At 37.8% G+C, this 27,237-nt stretch overlaps 1 protein-coding gene and 1 long non-coding RNA gene across 2 annotated transcripts; both read left to right on the top strand.

Moving 5' to 3' along the window:
• The first annotated feature begins 87 nt into the window (after positions 1-87).
• LOC109246124 (uncharacterized) lies at positions 88-27,237 on the top strand. Its single transcript, XR_002071215.2, has 4 exons — positions 88-199; positions 1,790-1,892; positions 23,303-23,370; positions 26,680-27,237. It is a non-coding gene; the product is annotated as an uncharacterized LOC109246124 (long non-coding RNA).
• On the top strand, positions 12,814-13,598 carry LOC109246107 (small nuclear ribonucleoprotein G-like). The gene has a single exon (XM_053901619.1). The coding sequence runs from the start codon at positions 12,902-12,904 to the stop codon at positions 13,130-13,132; it is 231 nt and encodes a 76-aa protein (XP_053757594.1). The 5' UTR covers positions 12,814-12,901; the 3' UTR covers positions 13,133-13,598.

Below are 27,237 nucleotides of genomic sequence, written 5' to 3'. Positions count from 1 at the left end.
CCCGCGCCTGCCCAGTGCGTTGGAGGAGGCGGGGCGGGCGCGAGCGACACGCTATTCGTGGGGGCGCACGGCGCGGGGGTTGCAGTTCCGGTTGGGAGGGGTGGGGCCGAGCGCTGTGAAGTGAGGAGGGCGAGGCCCCGGTTTGTTTAACTGACCAGCGTAGCCTCTGTTTTGTCTTTGGTGGACAACGTCCTTTGCTGTGCGTTTCCCTTTGTCTGAGCTGGTGGCTTTCTCTGACCCGAGTCCTTAGAATTGCGAGGGTAGAAGTAGAGGTGGGCTCAAGTTCACGGGTGCTGAGAAAGGGTACCTCAGTAGAGATTTTTATTTTTTTTATCACTCAGGCCCGAGTGAAAATTAGGAGATGAGTATTTAGTCTGATGCACAAAAGTATGTCAGATGTAGCAGTTATTGATCTTCTTTACCCTGCCCTAATGTTTTTGCACCCGGAAAGCTGTCTAAAATTAAGCTTAGAAAAAGAGACTATGTCACCATCGATGACTTGCGGGTCGGGAGACAGTGAACAGGGAGGGGGTAAGCATTGTTGGGCGGCACCCCTAAGCTTTAATTGCAGGAATACTATTAGGGGAGTAAGAACCCTAGTTATTTTTGGACCAAGTTGGTGCTTCCTGCTCTCCCATTCTGGCCTTCTTAGTCTACCAGCTAAACCTTTGGGGCCCCGGAAATTTCCCAATTTGGCAAAACTTAACAGCTACCCTATTGTTTCTTAGGCCCAGGAATTAACAAACTTTAATTAGAACAGGACCAGTGGCAAGTAAAAGTGTAAGTTGCAAACAAAGATTTCACAAAGGCAGATCCTCTCTGCCTATCCTCCAGAAGCGGTGAAAACTACTAAGAAACTGTTTTCCTTATCCTGATTTAGTGACCTTAACGAATTTCTACCCAGCTACTTAGTAAATCATTTCAACTGATTGAGTCACCTTTAGCAAATTAGTAATATAATCTGAAAGATATTTTTCATGTGTAAATCTTTACACAGCTAAGGATTTCTAAATAATTTAAGGTTTCTGGTAAAAAAAAAAAAAAGTGTTTACTAGTTAATTAACAGATTACAAGTAAATAGAAGTCAAACTTCTTGGCCCTTAATCTGACATCTTGAACTCTACTCAAATTTAGAGAGCTTGAGGTGGAATCTAAGGCCCTAATGAAGTTCATGTTGCTATAGCAAAGGATCTTGAATTTGTGGAACTTTAATTTGTGGAACAAAGTCTTTGGGCGCCTGGGTGGCTCAGTTGGTTAAGGTTGAACATCCGATTTTGTCTCAGGTCATGATCTCACTGCTGATGGGTTGGAGCCCTGCATGGGGCTCTGTGCTGACAGCTCGGAGCCTGGAACCTGCTTCAGGTTCTGTGTCTCCCTCACTCTCTGCCCCTCCCCTGCTCTCTCTCTCTCTCAAATATAAATAAACATTTTTTAAAAAAGTCTTATATGCTTGAGAGCACTCCTGTGCACAGATGTGTTTGCAAACACAGCTGTGTTTAAAACAACAGTATGTCACAACTAGAATCATATGGGTTGTTGCAAAATTATCAATATTTGCTTTAATAAAGTAAACTACAGGAAAAATCAAGATGTTAGGATCCTTGGTAGGTAGCTTCCAAGGTAAACTCCAATGATTCTCACCTCTGTAAATGTAGTCCACCTCCAGCACTTTTGATTCAGGACTAAGCTGATCCATAGAATACAGCTGAAGGCATGTGACTTCTGAGGCTAGGTCATAAAGGCACTGATTGCAGCTTTCCACCTCATTCTTTTGGTTTGTGTGCCATAGGGGAAGCTAGTCTACACACCACTCCACTCAAGCACCTCTATGAAGGGAACATGTGGAGAGGAACAAAAGCCTCCATCGACAACCACACCAACTTACCAGCCATGTGAGTGAGCTACTTTGGGCTGATCTTGTAACCCTAGTCAAGCATTGGATGACTGCATCCTTGCCCAGCATCTACTTGTAATCTCATGAGAGATAGAAAGGGCCAGCTTTACCCACAGACAGTGATTTGGGATCTTATATGGTTATTTGCCCAATCATAAAGTTCAACCTTTCTAAACTTTAAACAATAGGAAAAAAAAGTGTTATGTGTAATTCTATATGTAATTTGAAGAATAACATAGAATCCTAACACAGTACATGGAACATAGTAGATACTGAATAAATATTTGTTGAATGGCCCATAAAAGACATACCCCTTGGAAAATACTGGAAATAAATATTGATAAGGGAGTAACACCATAATATATGAAGGACTCATACAAATTAATAAGGAAGATATTACCTGTCTCCAATACTTGTGTAGGTGTAGAGTATGAACTGATGGCTTACACACAAATGGAGATACAAACAACTAATATTTGAAAATCTTCAATCTCATCAAAAATGCAAATTAAAGTAAGCTTTCCTTTTTTAACTACTACCTTATGAGACTTTTTTTTTTAAGGTTTTTTATGTCTCAGTAATCTCTACACCCAACGTGGGACTTGAACTCACAACAACCCTAAGATCAAGAGTCACATGCTCCACCGACTAAGCCAGTTAGGCATCCCTGGAGATATTTTTAAATAGGAGTATCTAATATTTGTACTATTAATACTACTAGTAGAAACTTAAGTTGGCAGTTAGCTTTTTGGAAATCAATTTGGCGATATATATGAAGTTCTAAAAAAAAAATTGGCTCAATTTCACTATTAGGAACTTAAATAATTTAAAAGTAAGATTATGAAGATATTAATTACATTTATATGATGGAAATAAAAATATGGAAATAACCTTTGTGAACAATGGTAATGGAAAGGATAACCTTGTTACATTGTGTGTTACGATCTAAGAAACTTGAGGATAGAAATAATTTAAAAAGAAAGATTTTAAGAAAGTTAATCACATTTTGTATGATGGAGAAAAAAAATCTAAAAATAATCTAAACATGGAATGGAATGGATGAATATGTTAAATTATATGTTCGGGATTGACAAACTTGAAAATTTCTTCCCTTTCTGAACCAGACCCTAGGTTGATTCTTGATCTAGAAGAAGAAAGTGTTTGTAAATAATACGTGCTTTATATATTCATAAAAGCATTCTGGAAGATATTCCTAAAACTACTGACATTGATTACTGGGGACAGGGAAGGAGGGTGGAGAGGAGGAAGTGATGAGAGACTTCCTTATGACTTTTTACCCTTTTGTATGGTTTGAATTTTTACATAGCCATATATTATTTTTCAATGAAAAACATTACTAATTTTTTTCACTTTTTTTTGTGTGTGTGTGTGGTTGTATTAGTCTGCACAGGCTGCCATAGCAGAATACCACAAACTAAATGGCTCAAACGACAGAAATTTATTTTCTCAAAGTTCTGGTGGTAGGAAATCCAAGATCAAGGTGCCCACAGGTTTGGTTTTTGGCGAGACCTCTCTTCCTGACTTACAAACGGCCACCACCTGACTGTGTCCTCACATGGCCTTTCTTCTGTGCATAGGCTCTCCTGATATCTCTTCTTCTTATAAGGACGCTAATGCTATTGAATTAGGGCTCACCCTTATGACCTCATTTACCTTTAATTACTTCCTTATAGGCCCTATCTCCAAATATAGTCACACTGGGTGTTTGGGCTTCAACACATGAATCTGAGGAGACCTAATTTAATCCATAAAGAGTGGTTACACATATATAGCATGAAATTTACTATTTTAACCACTTTTGATTACACAGTTCTATGGCATTAAATACATTCATGTTGTGCAACAATCACCAACATCAATCTCCAGAACTTTTTCATCTTTCCCAATTAAAACTCTGCCTGTTAACACTAATTCCCCATTCCCCCTTCTCCCAGTCCCTGGCAACCACCATTCCACTTTCTATCTCTGTAAATTTGACTACTCTTGGCACTTCATATAAATGAATCATACAGGGTTGTTCCTGGCTGGCTCAGTCAGAAGAACATGTGACTCTTGATCTCAGGGTTGTGAGTTCAAGCCCCATGTAAGGTGTAGAAATTACTTAAATAAAACTTAAAATAAATGAATCATAAATGAATAAATGAATCATCACTTAAAATAAATGAAAATGTCCTTTTGTGACTGACTTCTTTCAGTTAGCATAATTAAGGTCATCCATGTTGTAGCATATAGCAGAATTTCCTCCCTTTTTAAGGCTGAATAATAATATTTCATCATATGTATATACCACATTTTGTTTGTTCATTCATCCATTGATAAAAACTTGGGTTGCTTCTGGGGCATCTGGGTGGCTCACTGAGTTGAGTGTCTGATTCTTAATTTTGGTCTCAATTTTGGTCTCAGGCTTATGGGATCAGGCCCCACGTCGGAGTCTGTGCTGAGTGTGGAACATGCTTGGGATTCTCTCTCTCTCTCTCTCTCTCTCTCTCTCTCTCTCTCTCTCTCTCTCTCCCCCCCCCCCCCAAATGTCTCTCTCCCTTGCTTGTGCTTTCTCTCTCTCTCTCCCTAAAGAGACAAAGCAACAGCAACGACAACAACAAAACTTGGGTTGCTTCCACCTTTTGGCTTATTGTAAAACTGCTATGAACATAGAAGTACAAATATCTATTCAAGTCACTGCTTTCAATTCTTTTAGACATATACCCAGAAGCGAAATTGCTGGAGCATATGGTTATTCTATATTTAATATTTTGAGGAGCCATCATACTGTTTTCCACAGTAGCTACACACTTTTACATTCCTACCAGCAGTGTATAAGGGTTCCAGTTTCTCCACATCCTCACCAACACTTGTCAGTTTCTTTTTTTTTTTTTTCAATATCAGCCATCCTAATGGGTGTGAGGTGGTATATCATTATGGTTTTGATTTGCATTATCCTGACAGTGATGTTGAAAATCTTTTCATGTGCTTATTGGCAATTTGTATATATCTTCTTTAGAGAAATGTCTATTCAAGTAGTTTGCCCAATTTTTAACTGGGTGGTTCTTTTTTTGTTGTTTTTGAGTTGTAGGAGTTGTTTATATATTCAGGATAATAATCCCTTATTAGATATATAATTTGCAAATATTTTCTTTCATACCATGGGTTGCCTTTTCACTCTATTGACAGTGTCCTTTACACAAAAGTTTTAAATTTTGATAAAGTCCAATTTATCTATTTTTTTTCTTTGAAATGCCTGTGTTTTTGGTGTCATATCCAAGAAATCGCTGCCAAATCCAATGTCATGAAGTTTTTCCCCAGTTTTCTTCTCTTTTTTAAAAATATTTGTTTTTGGGGCACCTGGGTGGCTCAGTTGGTTAAGTGGCCAACTTTGGCTCAGGTCATGGTCTTGCGGTCCATGAGTTCGAGCCCCACGTCGGGCTCTGTGCTGACAGCTCAGAGCCTGGAGCCTGTTTCAGATTCTGTGTCTCTCTCTCTCTGACCCTCCCCCATTCATGCTCTGTCTCTCTCTGTCTCAAAAATAAACGTTAAAAAAAAATTTTAAAAAATTAAAATATTTGTTTTTGAGAGAGAGCACACAAGCAAGGGAGGTGCAGAGAGAGAGGGAGACAGAGAATCAAAGCAGGCTCGAGGCTCTGAGCTGTCAGCACAGAGCCTGATGCAGAGCTTGAACTCCTAAACCATGAGATCATGACCTGAGCCAATATCAGATGCTTAACTAACCAAGCCACCCAGGTGCCCCTACCTGGTTTTCTTCTAAGAGTTATATAAATAGTTTTAGCTACTCAATTTAAACCTTTGATCAATTTTCAGCTGATGTTTCTATATAGTGTAAGGTAAGGTTCTACTTCATTCCTCTGTATTTGGATATCTATTTTTCTGAGTACCATTTGTTGATGAGATTGTTCTTTCCCCATTGAATGATCTGGATACTCTTGTCAAAAATCATCTGACCATATACATGAATGTTTATTTCTGGGATAGAATACTATCACGTGTGTGTGTGTGTGTGTATCTGTTTTTATGCCAGTACCACACTGTTTTGATTACAATTACTATGGCTCTAGAGTAGGTTTTGAAATCCAGAAATGTGAGACCTTCAACTTTTTTCTTATTTTTTTTAAAGTTTATTTATTTTTGACAGAGAGAGAGAGAGAGAGAGAGAGAGAGAGAGAGACAGAGCATGAATGGGGGAGGGGCAGACAGAGGGAGACACAGAATCTGAAACAGGCTCTGTCTCAAAAATAAACGTTAAAACAAAATTAAAAAATAAATAAAATATTTGTTTTTGAGAGAGAGCACACAATCAAGGGAGGTGCAGAGAGAGAGGGAGACAGAGAATCAAAGCAGGCTCGAGGCTCTGAGCTGTCAGCACAGAGCCTGATGCGGGGCTCAAACTCACGGACCACGAGATCATGACCTGACCTAAAGTTGGACACTCAACCAACTGAGCCACCCAGGTGCCCCTTCTTCTTATTTTAAGATTGTTTTGACTATTCAGGGTCCCTTGAGATTCCATATGAATTTTAGGCATGATTTTTCTATTTCTGAAAAAAATGTCATTGAGATTTTGACATGGAGTGTGTTGATATGTAGATTAGTTTAGATAGTACTGACATCTTAATAATATAAAATCTTCCAATCCATGAACACGGGATAGATGTATTTTCATTTATTTTTTTCTTTAATTTCTTTCAGCAATGTTTTCTAGTTTTCAGTGTATTAGTTTTTCACTTCCTTAATTAAGTTTATTCCTAAACATTTTTGATGCTATTATAAATGGAATTGTTTTCTTAATTTTTCTTTCCAATTGTTCATTGTTAGTATGTAGGAATGCAACTGATTTTTGAGTGGTGATTTTGTATCCTGCAACTTTGCTGAATTTATTAGTTCTAACAGGTTTTTTGTGGAATCTTCAGGGTTTTCTACATATAAGATTATATCATCTACAAACAGAGATAATTTTACTTCCTTTCCAATTTGGATGCCTTTTATTTACTTTTCTAGCCTAACAGCTTTGGCTAGGACTTCCAGTACAGTGTTGAAGTCATTAATTAATTTTTTAAGTTTATTTATTTATTTTGAGAGAGAGAGAGAGAGAGCATGAGTGAGGTAGGGGTAGAGAGAGAGGGAGAGAGAGAATCTTAAGCAGGCTCCACACTGTCAGTGCAGAGCCTGACATAGGACTTGATGTCTTGAACTGTGAGATTGTGACCTGAGCCAAAATCAAGAGTCAGATGCTTAACCAACTGAGCCACCTGGGTGCCCCTCTTTAATGAATTTTTAATTATGACTGCCATACAGCATATGGGAAAATGCTTAGGAACCTATTTATTGTTAAAGCGGAAAATGACACAACATGCACATTATGATTACACCTGGGTAAAGAATATTAATACTAAAAAAGGGAATATTAAAAAGTAAAGATGGTTGTGTTAGGAAATGAGATCATTCCTGATCATATCACGTTTGAGATTTTAAAAATATATCAGCAGTTGAACTACAGTCTGAACTAAGCATATTAAGAATTATCGTGTTTTGGGGTGCCTGGGTGGCTAAGTCAGTTAAGCATCTGACCCTTGACTACGGCTCAGGTCATGATCTCATGATTTATGGATTTGAGCCCTGCATCTGCTTGGGATTCTCTCTCTCCCTCTCTCCCTGCCCCTCCCCTCCTTGTGCTCTCTCTCTCTCTCAAAATAAATAAACACTAAAAAAAGATTTACTATGTTTTTTAATATTAATATTCTGAGAGTATTGGGCTTTGTTCTTAAGATTAATCCATTCATTCCAAACAGTGTTTGAGACTGAGGTTTTATCTCAGATGTAAAGGTTTTGAATCTATTAAAACAGTTTACAAACTGTTAAAATGCCTGAGATAACTTGAAGTTCAGAGAGGTTTATATTTTTATGTTTTAGCAATTTGTATGAAATATTTAAGAAAGATCTCTACTCTTTACCATATTTGCTTCCAATGTTTTACAGTTGCTTTTTAGTAACTATAATTTTTAATGTGCTGAAATTAAATTTTAAAAATTTAGTAAAATATTTCCTAGTTTCCTTTAAGGTTTTTTTTCTTCTAAGCCTAGGTTATATTCAGTTCAGCAGATGTTTGTTGAATAAATACCTACTGTGTGTTGGTCACTAGGGGCACATTTATGAATATGAAAATCATGTGGCCTACAAAGAAAAATACAGATCCAGACATTTAATGTATTTATTTCTAATTTCTTCTAAATTCTCAATTATTTTTTATATGTAAACTCTTAATTTACTTGGGATTAATTTTGGTCAACAATGCTTCTACAGTTTTTTGAAAGTTAATGAGGCACTGCAAATTCACATTAGAGCTGTTTTATTACTCAAGTGTAAAACCTTAATGTTAGCCAGTTGAAGATAGTTTTATACAACTTAAATTCAAGAGAATTAGATCTTGAGAAAGTCTATTCACTTTTATGGTCATCAGAATAAATCAAATTACTCATATTTTGAAGAGTTTGCTGTTTCATTACTATCATGCTATTTCCTCAGATAGAGAACATGAGTCGTATCTTCGTAATTTAAAACTGCAAAGGGAGGAGTGCCTGGGTGGCTCAGTCAGTTAAGCGTCTGACTCTTGATTTCGGCTCAGATTGTGGGATCAAGCCCCCCGCCTTGGACCCTGTGTGGGGCATGGAGCCTGCTTAAGATTCTCTCTCTCCCTCTGCCCCTCCCCTGCTTGTGTGCACACATGCTCTCTTGCTCTCTCTCTCTCTCAAAAAAGAAAAAAACTGCAAAGAGAACCAAACAAGATTTTGTATGTTCATTTTTTTCTATGTAATAATTAATAGTAATCTATTTGCTAATTTTTTAGAAAGTAATAAAATTAACATAAAATTTCTAGAATGGTTTTTCAAATTTTTGTGTAATAGATATGGAAGAAGGGGATCTGATGAAGGAAAAGATCAAAGTTTCTTGAGTAGAAATTTGAAAAAGAAAGGCATTTAGGGTGAAGAAAATTAAAGGTAAACTATTTGTCCTCTAACCTTGCAGATAATGTTTAAGTAAGTGTGGATAATGTTTAATAAGTGTGGAGAAGCAGTGTGATAGCTTCAGTATGGTTGCCCTTTACCCTTTTACATTTCTTCCTTTAAAAAAAAAATGGGTTTTTATTTTGAGAGACATACAGAGAGAGAGAGAGAGAGAGAGAGCAAGTGGGAGAGAGACAGAGAAGGGGTGGGGGATAGAATCCCCTCACATTTCTTCCTTTTAGAAGATATTACTTAGGGGCATCTGGCTGGCTCAGTTGGTAGAGCATGCAATTCTCAATCTTGGGGCTGCGGATTCAAGTCACACACTGGGTGTAGAGATTACTTAAAAATAAAATCTTGTGAGTTCGAGCCCCGCGTCAGGCTCTGGGCTGATGGCTCGGAGCCTGGAGCCTGTTTCTGATTCTGTGTCTCCCTCTCTCTCTGCCCCTCCCCCGTTCATGCTCTGTCTCCCTCTGTCCCAAAAATAAATAAAAAAACGTTGAAAAAAAAAAATTTAAAAAAAATAAAATCTTAAAAAAATAAAAGATATTACTTATTTCATTCTCTGGAACACATTAAACATATACACATAAATAAAACTAGAGGAGCATCTGTGTGGTTCAGTCGGCTGAGCATCTGACTCCTGATTTCGGCTCAGGTCATGATCTCACGATTTGTGAGATCAAGCTTCATGTCAGGCTCCAAACTATCAGCCTGGAGCCTGCTTGGGATTTTTCTCTCTCCCTCTCCTCTCTCTCTCAAAATAAAAAATTTTAAAAAAGCAAACTAAAGATTATTGAGTTCTGACAGTTATTTAGTTATGTCTGTTTTTATTCCCCAATCTCTACCTAACTGGAGTTAAATATTTCAGTCACAAAAGTATTTCAGCCTCTTTAAATTGTAAAAGATAGCATCTTCTGCTAATGGGATATTCTTTCTCCTAATGTGTTATGTAGAATTATAAATCTTGAAGGGACCCCAAGCATTACAGGAGGATTGTAAGTGCCTCTTTCTATTCCTGGCTATTATCTCTTTGTCTAACTAAATCCACAGACTTTTAGCTTCAGCCATATTCCAAAATGCCACACTAGCATAGATTATAAAAATTATAAAGAGGAAGAAACAGAATCAGGGAAGGGTCAAGAAGTGCAGGAATTCCACTGGGCCCCTTCCATGGCCACTTATTTAACTTTCCCTTGCTAGTGAAAATCAACATTATACTATGCACTTTAAATTTTAAAATGCACTCTTCTTATATGTAACAAAGATAAATAAAGGTAGGCATGCAGATGGTACAAAAATCCTGAAGTGCATTCCAAATGAAATTATGCTTTTTAAGAACCTAAATGTCAAATTAATGGGAGATTAAAATAGGTGAAAAGATGTTCCTTTCCTGAACTAGGCTTTAGTCTAGGATCAGCTATGACTAGAAATCCTGTGGCTCTGGGAAGGAGGCTGTGTGCCTTGAGAAGGAAAGATCATAGGAAAGTAAACTGGGATATCAGGGATGGTCTGGAATGTTCATGGTCTCAATCCCATAGGATTATGGGTCAGCAACATCCTGGGCATTTAATTAAATGACATAATATCTATTAAAATGCCCTGTAAATAGTAATGAACCAGAGTATTAAAAAAAAACAACCAATTCTGAATGATTTGTAATATTAGTCTTATACACGTATTTGCAAGTCTCTACCACAAATGTTGCACTTCTGCTTTAATTGTATGAAACAGAATTTAGAAGGAATCCAACTCAATTCATTGTCTGTGTCAGGGATTATTTCATTTTAGGTGAAATAGGGTCCTGTTTTTGAGCCCACAGCTAAGAATACATGGTACTAAAGACTACCCTCCCCTGGGACAACTGGCTGGTCAGTGGAGCATGGGACTCTTGATCATAAGGTCATGAATTCAAGCCCCACATTGGGTGTAGAGATCACTTAAAAAAAAAAAAAAGATTACCCTCCCACATCCCATTCTGTGTTTGAGGAAGCATCAGCTTTTGGAGTCTATCCCTCCCCCATTGGGTCTAGTGAGAGGTACTAGTTGAGAAAATTCGCACTACCACCACCATTTCCCCCTCTCTCATATAAGAGAAGACAGAAACAATAAAAATTGTATTTTGGAGGGAATACAGTATTCTAAAGAGAGGGTATTATCTCTCCTTACATTGTGAGGGAGGGTAGAGAATTTCCTCCTTCCTCAAGACCAGGAAGGGAGTTACCAAAAGAATCATTCATAAAGTAAGGGTGTTTGAACCCTCTGAACCATTACATGCTTCAATAAGTTGAGAATCAGTGATTGCCTCTGGTCTAAAACTTGCTAAGCCAGTCACCTGATACTGCTAGGGAATAGAAGAAGAGACATGAAGGGCACCTGAGTGGTTCAGTTGGTTGAGCATCTGACTCTTGGTATCGGCTCAGGTCGTGATCTCACGGTTGTGAGATGGGGCCCCACATCGGGATAGAGCCTGCTTGGGATTCTCTCACTCCCTCTCTCTCTGCCCTGCACCTACTTGCACTCTCTCTCAAAATAAATAAGCAAATAAACATTAAAAAAAAAAGAAAAAGATACATGAGAGGGGTGCCTGGCTGGCTCAGTCAGTAGAACATGCATGTCTTGATCTCAAGGTCATGAGTTCAAGTCCCACATAGGGCATAGAGTTTACTTAAAAATAAATACATAAATAAAATTTTTAAAATTTAAAAAACGACATGAGAAAGTGGGTAAAGCTGAGAGAAGGGAGTGTCAGCTGAGTAATGGGGCAGTCTGTATTTCTACTGTTCAGAATGGCAAGTTTCTCAAGAGTCAAGTTTTACCACATGGTATAGCAGGGCCCTAGACAACTGCCCCATCACCACACCTGTACAAATGCACATGCAATACATACCCACACAGGCTATGTATTATCTCCAGCTCAAGCAATCTAAAGAAATTCAATTCCAAATTCTGAGGAGAGAAAAACCAATTAGCCTAGCGTAATCTACTCCTGGTCCAGTTGGCTAGGGACTGAAGAGCAATATTATGTGTGAGCAAACTCTCGGAGCAGGAGGCATGGGCAAGCTCACTTAAAGAAAAGGAGGGGTGCCTGGGTGGCTCAGTTCATTAAGCGTCCAGTTCTTGATTTTGACTCAGGTCATGATCTCACAGTTTGTGGGATTGAGCCTCAAGTTGGTCTCTGCACTGACAGTATGGAGGTTGCCTAGAATTCTCTCTCTCTCTCTCTCTCTCTGTCTCTTTCTGCCCCTCCCCCAGGCTCTCTTTCTCCCTCTCAAAAATAAATAAACTTAAAAACAAAAAAGAAGTGGATAGGTGGAAGTTAAGTGAGAGACATTACAGCATAGTTATCTGCAACCAATATTTTGATGATAACACCAAAGTAGGGAAACTGACCCATTGTAAGAGAAGATATGTTCCATTTCCTGACCAAATCTTCCATTTTGAGGTAAAAATCTCAGGAAAAATGTCATTGTCCTATGATATTGAATGATGTTTAATATAAAATTTAATTGCCATTATGACATGACTATAGTTGGCAAAAGTGGTTACATATTTTATCTCCCATTAAATTATTTATGGAATATCCTTAAAAACAAAAAAACAAACAAAAAAACTCAAGAACAAAATGAGAAAGTACTCATTTGGAGTAACTGTAATTTTAGTTAAGCATTATGTACCTAACTTCTAGGCAAAATGTTTTTTTGGCCCAGAAGATGGTTCCGAATATACGAGTAGTCCTCACTATCAACAATAACAAATCCCTATCAAGCACTTACAGAAGGTCAAGTCCTTATGCTGAGACTTGAATTACATCATGGTTCAGTTCAAATAAACTGAGTGCCTCCTGAAAGCAAATCACTGTGTGGAGTGCTGGTGCTGGGATAACTGGGAATCCATATTAAAAACCTAGGTAGGGAGCGTGAAGGACTCCACGAATTCCGTTTGGAGGCATCTTTGAGCTCGCCGAGTAAGCATCATGAACAAAGCTCACCCTCCCGAGTTGAAAAAATTTATGGACAAGAAATTATCATTGAAATTAAATGGTGGCAGACATGTCCAAGGAATATTGCGGGGGTTCGATCCCTTTATGAATTTTGTGATAGATGAATGTGTGGAGATGGCAACTAGTGGGCAACAGAACAATATTGGAATGGTGGTAATTCGAGGAAATAGTATCATCATATCAGAAGCCTTGGAACTAGTATAAACAATGGGTGTGTTCACCAGAAGAAACCAACTGCTTCCACGTGTCCCCTTCATAGCACCTGTTTTACTACAATATAAAAATCAGGTCACGCATTTTCATATTGAACTTTTTTGTTAAATAAACTTTTTTAATAGTCAAAAAATGCTTTCTCAGACATTCCAAACATGGAAAATTGAATACTCTAGTTTTTTCTAACACAAACTGTTCCTGGTTGAGACTGATTTATTCCAAAGCTTTTATGCATTAATATTGAAGAATCTGATTAAATGTGAAGCATGGCTAGGATGGCCTTTTTTCATCTTTTAATGGAAAGATAAAGAACCTGCAAACCCGAGCAGATTTCTTCTGAAACGTTAACTGTAATTTTCAAAACTCTTGTAGTAGTTTTGATGTACTCTTGACTTTTCCAAGTACATCTATATTCCAAGTATACTGCAATTGAAGTAAAACACAGGAAGTAACGATATAGGTGTTTATTTTGAACATAAACAGGGAAGATTTTTTGAATACAAGAATAGAAACAGAACTCTAGAGAAAAACAAAAAAATAAATAAATAAAAAATAAAAAAAATAAAAACCTAGGTAGGGGTGCTTGGGTGGCTCAGTCGGTTGAGCATCCGATTTTGGCTCATGATCTCCCGGTTTGTGGATTTGAGCCTCACGTCGGGCTCTGTGCTGACAGCTCAGAGCTTGGAACCTGCTTCGGATTCTGTGTCTCTTTCTGCCCTTCCCCCACTTGCTTTCTATCTCTCTCTTTCAAAAATAAATAAATGTTAAAAAAAATCTAAGTATACAATTTGAATTTTTACATATGTGAACACTCACATAACTGCCACCCAGAGCAAGATATAAAATATTTCCAAAAGACTCTCTCATTCCTCTTTCCACTCAGTACTTGGAGGAAGGCCTTTAAAAAGAAAATTACAGCCAAATGAATCCCTGGGGAATGTAAAAAAAAAAAAAAATAGGGAAAGGAGAGCACAGTTAGCTAGTCTGAGGCTAAGAAGTGGCCTGAGGCTTAACAGCAGAAGAGCTTGTTTCTATAATAACTTAAAAATGTTTTAATAGAAAAATTGCTATCCACGAAGTTTATTGTAAGTGGTTTAAAATGTTAAGGGTCAGGGTTGCCTGGGTGGCTCAGTCAGTTAAGTATCCAACTTCAGCTCAGGTCATGATCTCGATGCTTGTGAGTTCGAGCCCACACCAGGTTCCCTGCTGTTAGCACAGAGCCTGCTTCAGATCTTGTCTCCCTCTCTTTCTGCCCCTCCCCCACTTGCTTGCTCTCTCTCAAAAATAAATAAACATTGTATGGAAACCAATTTGACAATAAATTTCATATATTAAAAAAATAGATAGGGGCGCCTGGGTGGCTCAGTCAGTTGAGCAGCCAACTTCGGCTCAGGTCATGATCTCTCGGTCCGTGAGTTCGAGCCCCGCATCGGGCTCTGTGCTGACTGCTCAGAGCCTGGAGCCTGTTTCAGATTCTGTGTCTCCCTCTCTGACCCTCCCCTGTTCATGCTCTGTCTCTCACTGTCTCAAAACTAAATAAAACGTTAAAAAATTTAAAAAAAAAATAAATAAATAAACATTTTTTAAAAATATTAAGGTCGGCTAAGTAATTTCATAATTTCTAATTCATTTTTCAAGTCCAAATAAATCTGAAACATTGAAGCTAATTAAGATTTTTTTAAAGATTTCATGCATCTTGGGGTGCCTGGGTGGATCAGTCGGTTGGGCGACCGACTTCGGCTCAGGTCACGATCTCACCGCTCGTGAGTTCGAGCCCCACGTCGGGCTCTGTGCTGACAGCTCAGAGCCTGGAACCTGCGTCGGATTCTGTGTCTCCTCCTCTCTCTGCCCCTCCCATGCTCATGTTCTGTCTCACTCTGTCTCTCAATAATAAATAAACATTAAAAAATGTTTTAATAAAAAAATAGATTTCATGCATCTTTAAAAAGACAAAATGATGGTACATGGTAGAAAGATGACATATCTCTAATTTCCACCTATTCTATTCAGACTAAATCTTATTGCTCAGATTTCCCCCTCCCACCCATTGCACATTTAAAAAATCTGTAGACCACTGAAAAGGCTTAGAAGCAATAACCAACTCAGTGGCAATGAGCACCCCAAACACCTAGATTATGGTCTCTGAAAATCATTTCCCACTAACAGGAACCAGGGTTCCTTGCAAGTTTGGAACAGGAAAAGTGCAAGATGAGCATGAACATCTTATTACACCAAAGTTATCAAAAATCATACTAAAAGAACTTAGGAGTGGGGCACCAAGGTGGCTCAATCAGTTGAGTGTCAAACACTTGACTTTGGCTCAAGTCATGATCCTAGTAGTGTAGGATTGGTCCCACAGTCAAGCTCTGTGCTGAGCGTGGAGCCTGCCTAAGATTCTCTCTATCTCTCCCTCTGCTCCTCTCCCTGGCTCACTTGCTCTCAAAAGAAAGAAAGAAAGAAAGAAAGAAAGAAAGAAAGAAAGAAAGAAAGAAGAAAGAAAATGTAGGAAGGAAGAAAAAGGTAGGAAGGAAGGAAGGGAAGGAAGAAAGAAAGAAAGAAAGGAAGGAAGGAAGGAAGGAAGGAAGGAAGGAAGGAAGAAAAACTTAGGATCCAACTTGACCACTGACCCACAGATTTGTCATTTTTTGATCAATTTGAGATCAAAAAGCTAAATAATTTGGATTACAACATATCAAATGTATTAAAGTTCATATGCTCCTAATAATAATAATAATAATAATAATAATAATAAAAAGTTTTTAACTTCTTTGATTGCCTTTGAAAAATGCCAGGGAACTAGCCCATCATGAAAATATTAAATAATTAGAAAGAATCAAGCATTTATCCTATCTTTACCAAATTAACTATACCTTGGAATAAATCATTGGTAAAAGAAAGATTTTCTCTATAGAGAAAATTTCAGCTAAAAAATTTCAGCTAAAAAAATAAAAAAGAAATGATAGTGTTAGAATATTACCCTTTTGCAACCTCCAGTGAAATAATGGATATAGGCAGTGATTATCAATGGTTGTTAACACCCTTACATAAAAAGCTGATAGAATGCTTAAGCTGACCAGAGCACCTGGGTGGCTCAGTCAGTTAATTTTCTGACCCTTGATTTCGGCTCAGATCATGATCTCACAGGTCGTGAGTTCGAGCCCTGCATCAGGCTCTGTGCTGACAGTGCAGAGCCTGCTTGGGTTTCTCCGTGTTCCTCCCTCTGCCCTTCCCCTGTTCATGCACATGCTCTTTCTCTCTCTGAAAAATAAATAAATAAACATTAAAAAAAAAAAAAGAATACTTAAGCTGACCATCTAATTAATTAACCTGAACCACTGATTAATCTTAATATCACAAAAAGAGAAATAGCCAGACATTTGTGCCTCTTGTTGAGATGTAATAGGAACACACATCACTACCTCAGGTATTTTGGGGGGAAAAAAAAACCTAACCTGAATCAGATCAAATATAATAATACCACAAGGATATAAACAGCAAAATCTAAAATATACAAAACTCTATAGGACAAACTATCATGTTTCTTAAAAAAAAGATGAAAAAGACCTATAGATAAAAAGAGACTTAAGAGACAACAAGCTAATTTAATATGTAAACCTTATTTGGATGTTGACTTGAATAAACCAACTGCTAAAAAATTTGGGGAAAGTTGGAAAAATATGAACACTAACTGGGTATTTAATAATATCAAAGAAATATTGATATTTTTTAAGACATGACAATAGTTTTGTGGTTTTTGTTAAACTTTAAGATATTATTATATTTTAAAGATACACAATGATGATTTATAGATGAAATGATAAGAGGTTTAGGATTTGACTGAAAAACTTCTGGTAGTAGAGGTAGTGAATGTGGCCATGTGCTATATTGTTGAAGCCAATATACTCTTGTATATTAATTTGAAATTTTTAGTGCAAAAAAAAGTTTTTCAAAATTCTTTGAGCACAAAAAGCCTTTGTAAAAAAATTCCATGGAACCAATCACAGTTTATACACTTTATTTGAATCCTTATTTGAAAAAACTGTCAAAAATTATAAGACAACGGGAAAATCTGAACACTAACTGGATTTCTTATGATATTAAGAAATTTATATTAATATTTTCTGTATGGTAAGGCTACTGTGACTATGTTAAAAATAGAGTTCTTTGAGGTGCCTGGCTGGCTCAGTCAGTGGAGCATGTGACTCTTGATCTCGGGGTTGTAAGTTTGAGGCCCATGTTGGGTGTAGAGATCACTTAAAAATAAAATCTTAAAAAAATAGAGCTCTTTTAGAGACACATAATAAAATATTATAGATGAAGTATGATGTCTGGAATTTGCAAAATAATCAGGAGGAGGAAAATGGATGGTAGTATAGGTGAGAAAAAGAGCATTATCAGTACAGATTAACCATGTATTGATAGATTTTGAAACTAAGTCATTGTTATTGTTTATTACATTTTCCCCTTTACTTTTGTAAAAATTGATCCGTAACTTGTATTTCCTCAAAAATGTATTTATTTTTGGGTGTTTTTCATAGCAATGCGTGATATTTTTAAATTTATTTAACTTTGCTTTTCGCTCTTCTGTGAAGAGTTCATTACTGATCACCCTAACAAGCAAGAGTTCAATATACTGCATTACGTCTAAAGATCAGTGTCTAAATCAGAAGTTTGAGAAGTTCCCAACAGTCTTTCAGGAGGTACATGTTGCGACAGTGCATTTCTGATTCTTTTTTTATATAAAGTTTATTTATTTTGAGAGAGAGAGAGAAAATATGCAAGTGGGGGAGGGGCAGAGAGATAGCGGGAGAGAGAGAGAATCCCAAGCAGGTTCTGCACTGTCAACACAGAGACCATGAACCGTGAGATCGTGACCTGAGCCAAAGTCGGACACTTAACTGACTGAGCCACCTAGGCGCCCTGTATTTCTGATTCTCTATCTATTATTCTTTCCATGTACCTATTAAACTTACATTATCAATAGCTAGTGGTTGCCAGAGCCACTTCACACTTTCTCCTTCCCAATGAGAATCAATTGTGCCTATCTCTTCTCAGCTTCAAGTTCAGTGATGTCACACTAGTAGCTTGAAGTTGGCATAGTAGGAATATTTACACCATGGACATTGGCGAATGCTACAAATCAAGGGCTACTCCCACTCCCTCCAGCCAGTTGTTTACCATCACAACACTGCCCAAATGCCTTTTTTGCCGTATGAAATACATGTTTATTAGGCATTCATGGTGCTAGTCACACAAAGGTGCCCACCTGAAGGAGGTTTGATATACTAACCAAATTTTACGAAAGTATACAATACATTAATGTATAAAGTGCACAATTTATACTTTTTAGTATATTCATAGATTTGTGCAATCAGTACTACTATCTACTTTCAGAACATTTTAATCACTCCAACAAGAAACCACATAAGCATTAAGAATCACTTTCCATGCACCTCCTTCTTCCTGCCCCAGGAAACCACTACTATACTTTCTGTTTCTGTGGATTTGCCTATTCTGGCCTAGCAGTGGAATTGCTGGGGCAATTTTAGGCTAACCTTAGGCTCAGCATTTTGAGTAACTATCAAACTGTCTTCCAACATGACTATACCATTTTACAATCCTACCAGCAATGTATGAGAGTTCCATGCATTCCACATACATTCTACATTCCTGTACCATAATTCTACCAACTTGTTATTGTCTTTTGTTTTTTAGCCACCTATTGGATATGAAGCCTTATCTCAATGTGATTTAAAAAAAATTTTTTTTTAACGTTTATTTATTTTTGAGACAGGGAGAGACAGAGCATGAACAGGGGAGGGTCAGAGAGAGGGAGACACAGAATCTGAAACAGGCTCCAGGCTCTGAGCTGTCAGCACAGAGCCCGACGCGGGGCTCGAACTCACGGACCATGAGATCATGACCTGAGCCGAAGTCGGCCGCTTAACCGACTGAGCCACCCAGGCGCCCCTATTTTTTTTTTTATTAAAAAAAATTCTTAATGTTTATTTGCTATTGAGAGACAGAGAGAGAGGCAGAGCATGAACATGGGAGGGGCAGAGAGACAGGAGAAGACACAGAATCTGAAGCAGGCTCCAGGCTCTGAGCTGTCAGCACAGGGCCCGACGCGGGGCTTAAACTCACAAACTGTGAGATCATGACCTGAGCTGAAGTCAGACGCTTAACTGACTGAGCCACCTGGGTGCCCCAAATATCTCTTCCTTTAGCTTCTCTAACTCTGACTCCTGGGTCAGCTGCGCATTTAGCTTCATAACTTACTAGCTTCTGTTGCTAGTTAATGCATCACTGAAGTTAAGGCTTAGAGGTGGTAAGGGACCTAAGCAGATTCCATCTTGTCCTCAGGGGTTCCAGTTTATCTTTGCCCCTCCCCACTTCATTTTTTCCATCTGGATTTCCTGCCATGCTGGCTTCAGGCCCAGCACCAGACACAGAAGTAAAAGCCATATAGAAACTACTTAACCAGTTTTCACAGTTGTGTAAAGTCAAATTCTATAACAAATCCTGTATCATTTCCAATAGTACTGTTTCTCTGGTCAAATCTTGTTACACCATTACACACTGACAATCTTTGAGAATCCTTCCTGTCAGTAAGACATCTAAGTGTATAATAAATGAAGAGTCAATTAGCCTATGCAACCTTCACCGCTAATTAAAAAATGTTAGTCTGGAGGGTATTTTATCCAATCATTTTTTTGTATGAGCTCATGTTTCTTATAATACTCAGCTCAAGATAATCACTTGGATCTTCCCTCATGTTCTGTTTTAGTATATCAGATGAACACCAAGACTGGATAAAATGGCCTGGAGGTAAAAAATAAACTTTTAGGTCTACTGAATACGGGAGTACAATGTACAATACTAGTTAGGCTTGCTACTCAGCCTCTGAGAGTGATAGAATTAATTTAAGGGATATGGAATGCTACTATAAAAGGTATAAAAATTAAAATACGGTTAAAATTTAGAATGTGTGATTTTTAAAATGTATGTTGTAGAACTATTTTTTTACATTAATGTATAATTGGCATAGATAAAAATTTTAATAGAAATTTCTATCCCTACCAGGTAAAATTTACGAAGGAATATGAGTAAACATTAAAAAAATATTTTTTTAAAAAAAGTGGGGGGCTCAATCAATTAAATGCCTGACTTCGGCTCAGGTCACGATCTTGCGGTTCATGAGTCCAAGCCCTGCATCAGGCTCTCTACTGACAGCTCAGAGCCTGGAGCCTGCCTCAGATTCTGTGTCTCCCTCTCTCTCTGCCTCTCCCCAACTCATGCTCTGTCTCTGTCTCTCTCAAAAATGAATAAACATTAAAAAATATTTTAAAAACTAAATTTAAAAAAAGGAATAATATATTAATTGTCTCTTTGACCAGCACTAATTGGAGATGGAAAATGAGAATCTTTAGAGCTACTTAAGCCAGGCCTTGCCTACTGCTATTGCAGAATTGGGTCCCTCATTTCAACCGATTGATTATTCAAGGATATCAGGCAGTCAAGCTGGTTCACTGGTAGCAGTTCCAGAATAAAAGATCATGGAAAGCAGTGGCCCACCAGTGTCCAGTAAACGGCAAAATTCTTGTGAAAGAAGAGAAGAACAAGCGGGTCCAGGGGGCTAATTTATATGTGGTATTCCTGTCAGTGGTAGAATTGGATACAAAAAGAAGTCCTGCTCTTTGAGTGTATACTGACTCTTGGGCTATTACCAGCAGATTCACAATTTGGTCTAGTAAGTGGGACAGAATGGGTCTAGTAAGTGGGATGATAAAAGGAGTACCACTCTTTGAAAATCTTTATGTAAGTTCCAAAGACAAACAAAAGTGAAACATGTTGCTGCTCACCAAAGAAACTTTATGCAAATCAACGTGGGTCAATGAAATGAGTTGACATTAGGGAACTCAAGCCATGTAGCAATGGACCACATGATAAAATGGACCAGTGGCCTTCACTGAAACTCAGATTGTTAATAACAGTTCTGTTTACAATTAGCCTTTGGAAGTATTCCCAGGGGAGAAGGTCCAGTGCATAGCTGGCAAGTAAATAATATTGACCCTTTATCTATTGCTCCAGGAACTTAGATGGATATTGACAGAACTTGATACATATTCTGGATTTGGTTTTGCATGCTTAGTGACTGAGGCTGCTGTTTTTAAAACTACCAAAAAGTTGGGGTGCCTGGGTGGCTCAGTCGGTTAAATATCTGACTTTGGCTCAGGTCATGATCTCATGGCTCATGGGTTCCAGCGCATCTGTGCTGACAGCTCAGAGTCTGGAGCCTGCTTTGGATTCTATGTCTCCTTTTCTCTCTGCCCCTCCCCTGCTCATTCTCTGTCACTCTCTCAGAAATAAATGAATGGGGTGGCAGATGAACACTGAGGAGGGCACCTGTTGGGATGAGCACTGGGTGTTGTATGGAAACCAATTTGACAATAAATTTCATATTATAAATAAATAAATAAATAAATAAATAAATAAAATATTAAAAATAAAATAAAATAATGAATAAATAAATTGATTAATTAATTAAAATAAAATAAACATTAAAAAAAACTACCAAAAAGCTAGAACAAGAATATTGTATCAGTTTGGCCCTCTTAGTTACATTTCTTCAGATCAAAGTACTCACTTCTTTGCCCACATGGTACAACAATGGGCAAAGAAACATCACATTCAATGGACTGGGCTTATCATATTCCTTTTCCCCCTTAAGGAGTAGATTAATAGGCAATTATACTGGACTAAACACAACAACTACTTTAAAAGATGCAGGGAGGACAATGGATTGAAGGATTTGTTTACTAACTTGTGTTTTGCATCTTAACATGAGGGAGACTGAATTTGGGTCTCTGTTAGACAAATTGTTATGCTTTTACAGTGGAAGTAGGGAAAAGAGAGTGGGGGGATAATAGAGAAACAAAGACAAACTTTCCATGGTTTATGACGATTTTCTTTTTTAATGCTGTCTTAGTCTGTTTGGGCTGTTATAACAAAATACATACACTGAGTGGCTTATGTACAACAGAAATTATTTCTCATAGTTCTAGAGGCTCGAAGTCAGAGATCACAGTGTCAGCATGCTTGAATTCTAATGAGGGCCCTCTTCCAGTTTGCAAACTACTGATTTCTCATTGTATCCTCACAAGGCACAGAGCAGATAGCAATAATCTCCCTCATGATTTTTATACAGGCACTAATCCCATTTATGAGGAAGGAGCCCTCATCTAATCCTAATCACTTCCCAAAGGCCCCACCTCCCAGTACCATCACATTGAAGGGAGGGCTTTTTGTTTTCATTTTCGTTTTTAAGTAGGTTCCATGCCCAGTGTGGAACCCAATGCGGGACTCAAACTCACAACTCTGATATCAAGACCTGACCTGAGATCAAGAGTCAGAGGCTTAACCGACTGAGCCACCCAGGTGCCCCAGGGGAGGGTTTTGAAATAAATTTGGCGGGTGGGGATGGACACAAACAATCAGTCCATAACAAACGAACTGGGCTGCTCATCCCTGGACTGGATATAAAATTAAGGGCTCCCAAGGCCGATGATCTAAAACAAGATAATGTCTACCAATTTAAACCTAATGCAAGAATTTCAATGAGATTGATGGGATAGACTATCCCTTCCCCCACTTTGGAAGATAAGACTAACTCTGCAAATGTTTTGTTGCCTAGGAGACAGGATAGCCCCATTTTCTCTACTTAGTCTGATCCCCTACACTTGGAACGGCCTGAAAGGCAAATCCAAACATGTCTCATCTTGTTATCAGATACATGGACTAACCTACTGGCTGGGACAGAGAGAATTTTAGGAAGAAAGGTTTGGATTAAAATTAATGATTAATGAAAGAAAAGTAAAATTATTGCTGAGGGGAAAGGAGCCAATAAATGCCTTTTACAAAACAGGGGGAAATCTAACAATTCTAGTGAGGCTTAGAGAGAATAATATTCTGTCTTAGCTGAAGGACACTGCCAAAACCTTCTCTCTTTTGAAGAGCCAGGAAATGAGCTGAAGAGAAAAAAACAGACAACCTTCCGAGAGTGGTCTACTTTCTCAAAATGAATGAATAAAGTTGAGAGTTCTAACTATGACTATATTAAAAAATACTAATGTGGCTATATCTTTGGTTTTTGTTTCACAGGACATTATTCCTACAGAGGAAAATTGGACCAAGAAGAGGTAGACTTGATTAATGATAGATTGATCATGGTTATTAATGTTTCAGCAGATGTATACTTTAAAGTTCAGATAGTTCTTGGGAATGCAAGCTGGTGCAGCCACTCTGGAAAACATGAAGGTTCCTCAAAAAACTAAAAATAGAACTACCCTACAACCCAGCAATTGCACTACTAGGCATTTATCCACGGGATACAGGTGTGCTGTTTCAAAGGGACACATGCACCCCCATGTTTATAGCAGCACTATCGACAATAGCCAAAGTATGGAAAGAGCCCAAATGTCCCTCGATGGATGAATGGGTAAAGAAGATGTGGTATATATATACAATGGAGTATTACTCGGCAATCAAAAAGAATGAAATCTTGCCATTTGCAACTACGTGGATGGAACTGGAGGGTATTAAGCTAAGTGAAATTAGTCAGAGAAAGACAAAAATCATATGACTTCACTCATATGAAGACTTTAAGAGACAAAACAGATGAACATAAGGGAAGGGAAACAAAAATAATATAAAAACAGGGAGGGGGACAAAACAGAAGAGACTCATAAATATGGAGAACAAACTGAGGGTTACTGGAGGGTTTGTGAGAGGGGGGATGGGCTAAATAGGTAAGGGGCAGTAAGGAATCTACTCCTGAAATCATTGTTGCACTATATGGTAACTAATTTGGATGTAAATTTTAAAAAATAAAATAAAAAAATAAAGTTCAGATAGTTCTAGATTAGGGAAGCAGAAGAATTATAAAGTCAGCATAAAAATTTATGCTGGTATTATTTAGTGGTTTAGTTTCTGCTTGAATTCCTATCACCTCCTTACTGATTATTGCAAATGTCTAGAATCTATGTATGACTTTCAATTCTAAGGCAAGTTAATTTCTATAAAAAGGATAATTGCTTTGTTGTAAAAAGGTCTTGACCACAGATTAGGGTGGTGGACTGTACTCCAACAGTTGATTCCAACAGGGCAGAAATGAGCCTGAACTGTTTTGCTAAAGTTCCTGCATCGCACTGACCCCCTGGTCAAGGCATGAAACACATTGATTAATAGTGTTGTTTTGTAACCATGGGTCTGAGGAGTTTGTGATTTGTACCACTTTGTCAACAAGGGATTACTAACATCAGTGAGACCAGTGCTTTATAGCTGGTCTCAGCTCTGCTATTGAGACTGGTTATTTAGCAGGAATACATCTACATGACCAGTAAAATGCAATAAACTCCACCTAAGATTCCATTTTGGACCTTTTGCTTCCATGATATTCTGTGTACACATCTGTGTTTCCTGATCTGAGAGAGAAACCTCATCTGGTCTCAACCCTTATGGAGGGCAAACAAAGCAGCCTACCCTGGCCTCTCTGGACCCCTGACATTGAAGGAAACTTTGCTGTGATGCAATCCTTATTTTAATGCCATCGACACATTCTTTTTTTTAAAATAGGCTGTAAATTTGTAAGGATCATCATTTTGAAACTTGTGAGTCTTCTTAAGCAATAAAACACTGTTTAACTATTACTGTTAGTGCATGTATAGTGCATGTATAGATATTACACATTAACTAAAAGTATTCTTAAAAACTATACTTTTTTTTTTTTTAAGAGAGAGACAGTGAGAGAGAGTGCACAAGCAGGAGAAAGAGAGAATCTTATTTTTTTTTTAACATTTATTTACTTTTGAGACAGAAAGAGACAGAGCATGAATGGGGGAGGGTCAGAGAGAAGGAGACATAGAATCGGAAACAGGCTCCAGGCTCCGAGCTGTCAGCACAGAGCCCGATGCGGGGCTCGAACTCACAGACTGCGAGATCATGACCTGAGCCAAAGTTGGCCGCTTAACCAACTGAGCCACCCAGGTGCCCTGAAAGAGAGAATCTTAAACAGGCTTCATGCTTAGCCTAGAGCCAACTCAGGGCTCAGCCTCACAATGGTGAGATCATGACCTGAGCAAAACCAAGAGTCAGCCACTCAACCGACTGAGCCTTCCAGGAGTTCCCCAAAAGATATTCTAAGAAAATCAGGGCATGCATTTAGGGTATCATCAGGGATAAGAAATGAGAGATGCCTAGCTGGCATTGGTTAAGTGTCTGATTCTTGATTTTGGCTCAGGTCATGGTCTCACCATTAGTAGAGTGGGTTCAAGCCCTGAAGCTAGTTCCGTGCTTCTGTACATGCTCTCTCTCTCCCTCCCTTTCTCTCTCTCTCAAAATAAATAGATGAACTTAAAAAATAAAATAAAATAAAAAATAAGAAAGGAAATAAAGGATGACAAAAAGATGTAATATTACCTAATTTAGGGGAAACATAATAAGCAGAATATTTTGACTGCAGAACCCTACTACTTAAGAGGGGGTCAAAACTGTACCAGTTCCAATTAGAACCATTCTCAAAACAGCTGTTTATTTGAAATTAAAATGCTTGACTAAACTTCCAACTACTATTATATCATACTGTGGTTGGCCAAGAGTATGATCAGAGTCCAGAAAATGATTTTATGGTATTTAAACATCTAATCCCGGAGTTTCCCCTAACTCCAAGCTAAAGGCACCATGGTTAATGTCTAAAATGAGACAATGGGGAAATTTAAGAGGTATTAATGAATAAATTGGTATGTTCAGTGAAATATTTTGTAGCATCCCACATGAATTGAAATGGGATGAATTTGGAAACCCTCCCATGAAAAATTTTCAGTTCTTAAATATAAGTTGTCTAGGATTAGGGCAAAAGTTTTGAGTGAACATAAGATCAGGTTAGTCCAGCAGATAAGAATGAAAAGGAGATAGCTTTTGACAATATTTTGAAAGCACAGTGAGAAAGCAAAGAACTCTTACCCTCAAATTATTGAAACCAATGTATTTGTATCTGAACCAGGGACAAAATCTAGGACACAGTTTTCCCAAACAGAATGATCTATATGGGTGGAGGCCTGCTTTTCCTACTGGAAGACTGACCCTACTTTCAAACATAATTTAGGACCTGATATCATTTTCAACAATTAAATCATAGGACTACTGAGTAATGTAAGACAGACACTGTGGTTGTTTAATGACTGAATAAACATGACACAGAAAAAGAACACACAGTCCTTGGCTTTGATAAATAGTTCTCCACCCAAATACTGGAAATCACATAAGTGGCAACTGCCATTAAATTATGAATGACTCTGTACACCAATTACTTATAAGCAGAGTAGATAGATCATCAGGGACAGTCTAAAATAAAACCTGATGGTCATTAGCCAGCAATAGTTGAGTATTTTTGATGTGCCAGCTCTTGTGCTGTGTGTTAGGTATAATATGTAATTCACAATAATGCAATAGGTAACATTATTATTATTACCTTTTCACAGATGAGGAAACTGAGAACCATAAAGTCACTCCAGCCTTCTGACTTCAGACCATAGTTTAATGAACTGTGCAGAGGGACTAGTAGCAGCAATGGAGGAAGATTATCTGAAAAGCAAAAAGCAGCTCACTAGACTTTAATCACCAAAAATGATTACTTCAAATGAAGGATTCATACTATCCCTTCTTCTATACATTATGCATAATGTCTATGAATCACAACATCAGTTAAATTTCCACTTTTATAAAGTATTTTCTTTTATTCTTCACTCATTCATTCTTTTCTTTCTTTCTTCTTCTTCTTCTTCTTCTTCTTCTTCTTCTTCTTCTTCTTCAACATCATCATCATCATCATCCAGTGTTAACTGTAAATTGTGCATTGCACTAATATACTAAATCTTAATAAAATAATCAACCAATCAAAAAGTCCTTACCTTCTATTTCCTAGTATGCTGAGGATTTTAACAAATGCCCACTTCCCTTCAGTAAAGCAAAACAATCCCTGCCTACACAAATTTTGACAAGATGCTGCACAATACAAAATAATGCAAAGTAAAAATGTG

The sequence above is a fragment of the Panthera pardus genome, unplaced genomic scaffold (genome assembly GCF_024362965.1).
Source record: "Panthera pardus isolate Hobbes unplaced genomic scaffold, ASM2436296v1 HiC_scaffold_13, whole genome shotgun sequence".
Classification (NCBI taxonomy): domain Eukaryota; kingdom Metazoa; phylum Chordata; class Mammalia; order Carnivora; family Felidae; genus Panthera; species Panthera pardus.
Note: the sequence above shows the minus strand (reverse complement) of the source record. Positions and strands in the feature narration are given on the sequence as shown.